Below are 10085 nucleotides of genomic sequence, written 5' to 3'. Positions count from 1 at the left end.
CACTTGTACAAGCAACCCATCCTCTCGCACCTAGTATCTGTCACGATTATCAATAGTAATAGGCATGAAGTACTTACTAAGACAAAATTTGCAGTCATTAGTGTGCTGATGTCCGGGAGGACAGACGCACGTGGCTCCAGAGGTAGGCAGAACCACGCACTTGTACAAGCAACCCATCCTCTCGCACATAGTATCTGTCTCGATTATCAATAGTAATAGGCATGAAGTACTTACTAAGACAAAATTTGCAGTCATTAGTGTGCTGATGTCCGGGAGGACAGACGCACGTGGCTCCAGAGGTAGGCAGAACCCACGCACTTGTAAAAGCAACCCATCCTCTCGCACCTAGTATCTGTCACGATTATCAATAGTAATAGGCATGAAGTACTTACTAAGACAAAATTTGCAGTCATTAGTGTGCTGATGTCCGGGAGGACAGACGCACGTGGCTCCAGAGGTAGGCAGAACCACGCACTTGTACAAGCAACCCATCCTCTCGCACCTAGTATCTGTCACGATTATCAATAGTAATAGGCATGAAGTACTTACTAAGACAAAATTTGCAGTCATTAGTGTGCTGATGTCCGGGAGGACAGACGCACGTGGCTCCAGAGGTAGGCAGAACCACGCACTTGTACAAGCAACCCATCCTCTCGCACATAGTATCTGTCTCGATTATCAATAGTAATAGGCATGAAGTACTTACTAAGACAAAATTTGCAGTCATTAGTGTGCTGATGTCCGGGAGGACAGACGCACGTGGCTCCAGAGGTAGGCAGAACCACGCACTTGTACAAGCAACCCATCCTCTCGCACGATGTAACCTGGGTCTCAGCGTTATACATCCGCATATCAAAACTCTATTACAATGAAAGATAGCAGATGAATTACATCTCATAAGGCAGACCTTTAGACACATAAATAAGACATGTAACACCGTCAGATAACTATGTAAAGGATTTTAAATACGTCACATAATAGATCAGTACATAGATAGGGATTTAACATTTATAAACCGTCTGACAATTGCTTTTTAAGTGTGTCAAACTAGAAAAATGTAATATGTGACAAAAAAACTACAGTTTCATATTTTTAACCTCTTTGATACCACCCTATTTTTATCTGTAGCAAAACTAGCGCGGCTTGCTATCTATGGTTTTAGGGACGTTGTTCTCTTTCAATTTCAAGAAAACCAGGTTGTGTAAAGGGTATTGCGAATTGGCTCTGTGGTGGATACTTCAAGGATGATAACTATCCAAACTTCTTTAAAAACCTTTAAATGGCATTTAAAAATTTATATCCTAAAATAATAATACAATTGTCTTGTATATGTTAAAATTATACCAATTGAAAATTTAGTTTAAAAATGTATACTTACGTGCTTAAAGTTTAACAAGATCGGGAAATGGTAAATATAACTTGAATTCAAAATTGTGTGAGTTGGAGCTACCACGTCCATCATGCCTAGAGTAGGAGTGCCGCTGTTATTTCCCGTGTTGTGGAAAATGGCGAAAACCTGTCTCCCGAACACTTGAATTGGGTGCATCAGTTTCATATCTTCCATGGCGGCGGTTCGTTGGTTGTTTCCCCAGTAGTCAGTGGAGTGAAGATAGGCAATATCGTTCTTTATTTCAGCAAAGTAGAGTCGCTTAGCATTAATATCCATTGCCATTGTAGAAGACAATGTGAACTTCAAATTTATTCTTACCAACGTAATTGTACCGTCGAGATTAGTACACAGGAGGCCTTTAACTTGGGATGGGCTTGTAATGATTTGACCTTTAGTTAATTTTTTTGTCAGTTCTATCTGCATGACTATGGTCCTGAAAAAAACAGTGTAATGTATAATCAACAGTATATATCAAATCAAAGTCCACGAACCGAGAGCCAATTTCCATTGTATAAGAACATAGCCGTGTTTCTTGAAATCGATAAAGATATTTAACTAAGAAAAAACTAATTGTAGGTCGCGATAATTATTAATAACTACCTAAACTTTGTTGGCAGTCAAAGTGATATGTTATCAGAAAGTTAACTTAATAAATTGTTCTCAGGTCTTATTTCTCCTAGCTTGACGCATTTAACACAAATTTTATATGAGAACAAAATGATCGTCTCGTAAGGTTTAGCCCTTTCGGTACTCTTCATTTCCATTTCGAGGTCCACCAAAACTAGCGTGGCTGACGGTCGATTTAATTCTTGGGAAATATTTCTTATCGATTTAAGGGAAATCCAGGTTGTTTACTTAAACGAGTACAGTGCAAATTGGGCCTTGGCTCATAGACTATCAGTGGTAATGAAGACTTACAACAATTAGGTGCACCTTTACTTTTCATGTGGTAATATGGTACTTGGCTTACAATAAATATAGCACGGCAATAATCTGTTGCTTATTATTTCCACAAATAACCTCTTAGTCCATGGTTAAAAGAGGTTTAAAAGGTTGAATAACGTTTTTACTGATTCTTATTTCGGATTTTTGAGCGTGTTTGGTTGGGCATGCATATCTGGTTAGAATCAAGTTACATTTTTGACCACAGTTGAGTTTTCGTACTCTAATCATTACAATTTATAAATATCAGTCAGTTTCCTGCAGTTTAAATTGACTTCGAGTCTAAGGGTATTTCCAGACTAAGAAGGCCTATGCCTACAGCCTTTTGAACAAAGAAACGAATTCATTGATGGTTAAAAGTTGAATTTACCTTTCTACGACGGTCACCATTCGTCTTCTACCAGCCCTTGTAATCTAGCTCTAATTTAAGATACTCTTATTTTAAGTGACATATTAGGTTTTTGCTTTTTGTAATTATTATGAAAAAAATTTTAAGACGGCTGGAAAGTTCCCGTGAATAAATAGTGTCTATTCCGGCCAGATTCCAGCCAGAGAGAGAGGGAGAGAGAGGAGAGAGAGGGAGAGAGAGAGTGAGGGGGGGAGAGAGGGGAGAGAGAGGGGGGATAGGGAGAGAGAGGGGTGAGAGAGGGAGAGAGAGGGGGGAGAGGGAGAGGGAGAGAGAGAGAGAGAGAGAGTGTGTGTGTGTGTTTCGATTCCACTTGTTTCTTAACCTCAGTAAAGATTTCAAGGGAAGCAACCAGGGGAACATTCACAGATTTGTTCAATAATGTGCGTTTCATTACAGTCTTTAAATAGTATATCATATTGTATTACCAATAAAAAAATTTTTTATATCGTCTTGGATGTCTCATTGATTATTCTAATATTAATATTCTGGAATATTAATAATCTACAATCCAAGTCGTTATACATACACATTAGATAGTTCAAATTCACCACTGGTGCAATATTGTTTGGTGCAATTATATTGTTACTTCGTCTTTGAAATTTAAATTATAATACTGATCAAACACTGTATTTACAGTGTAATCTTATAAATAAAAATAATTCACGAAATATGTTACTAAGGCTATGAAAGAAGAAAATGCATTAAAATTTCCTTCAAACTATTATGAGGGTGATTTTTAGGCAGATTAATTCTATGTAATATAGCCTACACAAATATCTATAAATTATTATTATTATTCTTTATGTATATTTTACAAATGTATGTTTTAATTAATGAAATTAATGAAAAGGAGACAATAGGATAGTCTTAATAGGACAAATGACTATTAAGAAATATGGTTTAATGGTTTAATATATAAACCACAGTTACATAAATTAAACTTAAACTGTGGTCTATGATTATACTTAAACTCGTCTACAGTCTTAGGTCTATTTCACTTACTTGTTGAGTGGATCCACTAGAATTTTGTGCAGATAAGTTACATTTCTATATAAAAAACAAGTTTTCTGCATTGATGATAGGTTTAGCATTTTGCCCTTCCAGACTAGCCACGAAAACTTTTAGCCCCATAATCCAGTAAATAGAATCGTGTAGCCCGTCCACTGCGACGCTATTTACCAAATGTCCAGGTGAACCTGTTATTAATGTTTTGACCCCCTCTTTCGCAGAAGGTATGAGGCTTCGTCTGAAAACAAGTTCATAAACTTGACGTTAGTTCCATTTATAATCACAAACAATGGAAGCCTACGTCATATTTTTAAGAGCTTAAATTTAGTAGTTGATATAAAGTTGTAAACAATACAGTATTTAATGAAATTACAGGGATAGGCATGTGTTTGTGTGATTGACGATCAGAATATTGCAACGCAGACAGCTTAACAACCATTAAAATTGTATTTTGACATGTATCTCTACTAGTATATAAAAATCTACTGGTTTCTCTGATTGTATGTGTAACTATTGGGTATCACGTAAAAACTACTGGACCGACTGTACTGAAATTGTACATGGACATTCTTAGGATCCCTGGCCACTATATATAGCCGTATTCCTATTTCGAAAATTCTTCCAGGATACGCACTACTGGTTTCTAAAGTTACGAAAAATCCCATCTTGATGTATAAAGTAGGACTACAGCAAATACATGTTATTAATTATTGAAGGGGCCTGTTGAATTTAATCAACTGTTCTGTATAAACACTGTTTTATGGCGGTACAATCATATATTTAAATTATTAAAAAAAGTGTTTACATATTAGTGTTGTGAAGGCTATCAGAAAATGTGTTATAAAAATCAGCAGTTTGCATTTGATAAACTACATCGGACATGTGAGTGATGTTCATGTGTGACTCTCTTGAGTCGGACATCGTTGGAGAGGTGAGTATTGACCGTGTTGGTCCTGATGGCCGAGGCTTTTGATGGTGTTCCGAGAGTTAAATGTCATCAATCACCCTTAACACGTGTCGTTTGAAAAGTTTGATTTCGGAATCACTCAGTTCTTCCAAATCTGGTATCAAGCTGGGCAGGAACATCTTAATCTCCTGTCTATCAATCTGCTGATTGCTGTTATCTGCCTCGGCGTTTGAAAGTAATTTAGTCTCTTTTGCTCTGAAGTATTCAGCTACTGTTTGTAGTTGTACGGAACTTCATACTTCTACACTGCTCCAACGAGCTTAGTGTTCAGTTCTTGATCACTCTTAATGAAATAGACATTTTGCGGCCGTCAAAACACCGACAAAATACAACGTGGTCTCGTGCAACTGAAGTCTGCAACATAACTGAAACCGCGAGCCCACGGTTGCATATGACTGGTTTGAGACTGGTTTTAGATCGTCAAAAATCGTTTTGACTATACTGGTTTGCAACTGTAGTTGCAGAACAGTCGCTTCGTGTGCGCTGGGCCTTAAAATCTATAACAAGTTTAAGTTGAGAATCATTTGAAACTGTGACGTCATGGGGTCGGTTCCTGGAGCGGTCAATACAAGATTTTCAAATGAGTTAGAAACGTCTAATAAATAAATAAATAAAATAACAATGCTGCCAGTGCAGTAGTAAGAACTCCCTTAAAAAGCCAAGTTAAAAAACCTTGCAACCGCACTTCGACTGAAAAGCATATTAGCAAACTGGGGGATGGCTGGCACCCGAAGCGGGCAGACGTGTACCCTAGTCTTTTCTTTCTTCTTTCTTTTTTTATTATTTTTTTTTTAAGGAGAAGCCGATCTCCTTTTTGTCTTATTCTGCCCGTCCTCATGGGCCACTGGCCTGTGTGAGGATCTTATCAAACAGAATAAGGGGGAGAGTCGATACAGTACAAGATCGATGGTACTGATAAAAAGTGCAACGGTCACAGACAGGATTCGAACCTGCGCTATCTCTAACTCAGTCTCAAAGTCCAGCGTCTTAGACCACTCGGCCATCGGCACTCCCATCCATCGGCTTTTAGTCCTTTTCTAAAAGCTTAGATTTGTATATCAAAGACATTATTTCAACTTGATACTTTACACACAAAGACTATCAACAAGAGTAACTACGTTATACATATACTAACCGGATTGATCCGTCTTCTACGTAGTACAGGAGGCCTTTGGCGTAATGCAGGTCCAGGCTGTACACGGGGCTGGTGGTATTTATCAGCACACATACTTTCTCAGTCTTCGTATCGACAACTATTATAGATCTGTCAGCCGATATCAGCACTTTCACCGCTACACTTCCTAAAAGTACAATCAAATCGATATAATTTCTCCCAACAAACCAAGTCCTTCTTCTTTACGCAAATAACTAAGCTCAATGTCGGCATGCAGACTTTCATGATCATTTGTGTCATACGAGATCACCAGATTTTCGTGAATGACTATTAAAACAAATAGTCCATACGATAGCTTTACCATAGATTTTGGTAAAGGTGTTCCAATTTCTTTTGAAATAAACGAAACTGTGCGTCGTAAATCATGTTCTACCAATGTCATTATTGACTCAGCGTTAGCAAAAATTAAATGACAAGGTAGAAAAATCAAGTCTGTGTGTTAATATATTCCATGGTAGTATGTCATATGTTTCTACTTAGTCTGTTTACAAATGTATGTGTTCTGAAAGGTTCTCGTTGCCACCATGTTTGTGAACTAAATCTTATTGAGTGACATGCACCATAATTATGGTGGTGTAGAAATGAAGAATTATGTAAAGTTTCGAGTGATACAGTTTCAGTTCGTTCTCGAGTTATCGTATGGACATACAGAGAGAACATAAGTGTTTTCTACCCCTCAAGTGGTGGGATTCTATAACGATCAGTAAATAATCGCAATAGTCGAGGATAAATTTCACTCAAATGATTGTACTGCGGCTGTTCTGAAACTATTAAGCGACTTTACTAAAAAAGTCCAACTTCAAAACGTACTTACCCGTAATAAACGTACTAGGTTTATTTTCAGTTAAAAAAATAGTAGTGATTCATTTTATAACATTAAAATATATTTCTACCATCAATCTCAAACTTTTCCACACCCCTAAACTAGAAACCTTACAAGGTATTTAAACGCAGACAAGAACAAAAGTTGTTAGTGACCTGAAAATTATAAAATTTGACATTATGGTGGTCGATATAAAATAACCTACACATGATAATTTTCTTCGAAGGTATTAAGGAAAAATCATTTAATATTATTAATAAAAAATAGTATGTAAAATCAAAGCCTCAAAATCAAAGTCAAAGCCTCAAAACAAAACTTAGAATGAAGCAAGAGAAAAGATTTAAGTACTTGTAAAGGCTAATTATATTTTTGAAACATTGATAAGAACAAGTAAATAAAGAAAATATACAACACTAAACAACATATAACATCTTCAGCAGTACATAATTAAGTTGAAGCAGAAAACCATGTGTTGGCTTGTTTTAGGTAGCAAATCTTTAACGTTTTAGGTAGCAAATCTGTGTTATATTCCCGAATGTGTTTCAGTAGAAAGCTCTATAAATTATACCAGTGAATAATAATACCTTATTATTGACCCAAATTGTCAATTTAACGGTATCTGACAAACAAATTTGCGATTATTTGCAGCCCCCAAATCGATTAATATATTTATGAACATGGATTTTTGTGACACTATTACGCAAGTTTTCGAAGTTACTTCAAAATCTGTTTATTTACGAAGGGCTATAACAACATTTTTTCAGGATACAAAACCTTAAAAATGAGAATATTTATAAGTACAATTCTTTTAAAGATTTGTCACTGTGAAACCAATGATTGAAATTTGAGATTACACTTGATTATTTAATTGAGAAACTCACTTTTTGTGATGTAATTATTACACCTGGAAACCTGTACAAAATTTGAAGCTACTTAGTTATATAAACTGATATATCAGAGTGATTGAGACTATAGATTGAGACTATTAATCAAAATTGTAATGCTCTGAAGTTTCTCGCCATTAATTTGAAAGTTTTGATCGTATTTGAAAGTTTACAGTATTATACACCTTGTAAAATATTATTTTATTCAAATGAACTACATTTTTGTAATACTTTTTTTAGTAAGTTTCACGCGGTCAAAACGTTTTAAACTCATTCTAAACCTTAGTGAACAACTAACCCTAAACACAATATAATCAACCACATTTCATACACTGCAGATCAGACTAGTATCATAAGTTTCAAAACATTCTTAACTTATAAAGACTTACCTTGATGAACAACCAATCCTAAAAATAATATGATCTCCCACATTTCACACAATGTAAATGAAACTAGTATCAGAAGTTCCAAGACATTCTTCAATTCAATAACTTGTGGTTAAATATCCTTCCAACGTCGCTGATCCGTTAACCACATATCAGTCGGTGGTTTCCTGCATATTGAGCTGTACAGCTTTGTAATATAGCTGAATTCATGTATTCTCCAGCCGTATTATTACGATTACATATTTAAATTTAAACCATTTTATAATTTATTTTGAATAAACAAAATGGTAGCCTAATAAACTGATTATAAAGTATATCTGATGAATAATGATATTTATTCCGTAAGTACATACAAATTAGAAATACATTTTCGTCTCGGAATTCCACTAACCATCATTATCCAGTATCGATGGTTAGGCAACAAAAATTAAAAACTAATTATTCAGTCTACCTCAAGTTGACACATAATATCTTCGGGCTTGATGCACATAGATAAATATAATAAATAATGTAAATAACTGTTGTATAATAAATAATGTAAATAAATGCTCTATAATAAATAATGTAAATAAATGTTCTATAATAAATAATGTAAATAAATGTTGTATAATGAATAAATTAATTAATTAAATATAGTTAACAACACATATATAAAATCAACAAATCTAAATAACAATAACAAAACTTAACAAATTATACAACAAAACTTTAACCAGTTAACAATGTATTTATATTAAAACATGTAAACTGTAACTCTCTATGACAAACAATGTAAATAAATGTTCTATAATAAATAATGTAAATAAATGTTGTATAATAAACAAATATATTAATTGAATATAGTTAACAACACATATAGAAATATCAACAAATCCAAATAACAATAACAAAACTTAACAAAATATATAACAAATCTTTAACCAGTTATCAATTTTTTTAAGAGTTTAAAGAAAAGAAACCAAAATAAAAAAGAGTTCTAACTTAATACCTTTGTCAACTGCATAATTTCCTTATCCAGCAATGATCTTACAGATCATTTAAAAATTTGGAATTAAATTAAACGTATCAGTTTAGCCATGATTTAGATCGTACTTTTGCCGCAGTTAACTATTTAGATTTAATAAAATTTTTTTATATAAATGTCAGAAACGTGTATTGCAGTATTTATTAGTATTTTAGAGGCTAAGCAAAATAAATATTTAGTTACGATATACTTGCTAGTGCTAAGTTAAGAATCTTATACGAATGAACGTAATATTTGTATCAAGTTTAGTTTGGATCGTCTGGAAATTAAGGTAATAATTAAGAGTTCACAAAGATTTCCACAATGTTACTGCGGACTGTTATACTCCATTTTCAAATCATTATACAGCCACTGCGTGAAAAACCTTATGATGTAGCAAATAACACGTGGGTAGAAACGTTCTTAAGTGACCTAAGAGTTATAAATATCTTTTTTATTTTGATCTACAATGCATTATACTGAAATATCATAACCATTTCTTTAAACGACCACCAACTTTAAAAGATGTAGAAAAAAAACCAAAATAACAGTTATTTATATTCAATGAACATTTATAACAAAAAAGGAGTGGCTTTGATTCTGTATTGGAAAATAATTGTGTTAAATTTTTGCATAATGTGAATGGTCGCCGTCTTGCAAAGTTTGATTGGTAGAGATTGGCCATTTGTTCAAGATATGCATAGTACTGTCTCTGTAACAAGATCAGTTCGAATGAATAAAACATACGGCAGTTATGTGTTCATAAGCCCGCATTATATTCCATAAGCCCTTATGAGAAGAGTTATGAGTTAAGAAACATGTGCACACATAATTGTTGCAATCATTAAAATTCGCCAATGGCCAAAAACTAAATAACCCATGAGGTGCCAAGTGAACAACTGAGCAGTTGGAATGTGGTCAGCCCTTAGTTTTGGAAAAGAGGACGAAGCGAAATTCGAATCCGTTGGAATAATATTTAAGTGAAGATGAATATTTAATTTAGAGGAATGGTGTGTGCAATGTTCATTGTAATGGTTAGTCTGTTAAGAATACACTGTCAAACCACTAGAAGGTTCTTAATTTTAAAAGCACACAAATA

The 10085-nt window shown here is 34.3% G+C and overlaps 1 protein-coding gene across 1 annotated transcript; it reads right to left on the bottom strand.

The window, feature by feature from the left end:
* Nucleotides 1-336: 336 nt before the first annotated feature.
* On the bottom strand, nt 337-8044 carry LOC124353373. The gene is made up of 5 exons (XM_046803215.1): nt 7987-8044; nt 5852-6017; nt 3744-3987; nt 1379-1823; nt 337-860 (listed from the first exon to the last, which is right to left on the bottom strand). Exons 3-5 carry the CDS (start codon nt 3830-3832, stop codon nt 570-572), a joined length of 825 nt encoding a protein of 274 aa, XP_046659171.1. The 5' UTR covers nt 3833-3987; nt 5852-6017; nt 7987-8044; the 3' UTR covers nt 337-569.
* Between the last annotated feature and the right edge of the window lie 2041 nt (nt 8045-10085).

Source organism: Homalodisca vitripennis, chromosome 2, assembly GCF_021130785.1.
Source record: "Homalodisca vitripennis isolate AUS2020 chromosome 2, UT_GWSS_2.1, whole genome shotgun sequence".
NCBI lineage: Eukaryota > Metazoa > Arthropoda > Insecta > Hemiptera > Cicadellidae > Homalodisca > Homalodisca vitripennis.
The sequence above is the reverse complement of the archived record's forward strand: the minus strand, read 5'-3'. Positions and strand labels throughout refer to the sequence as shown.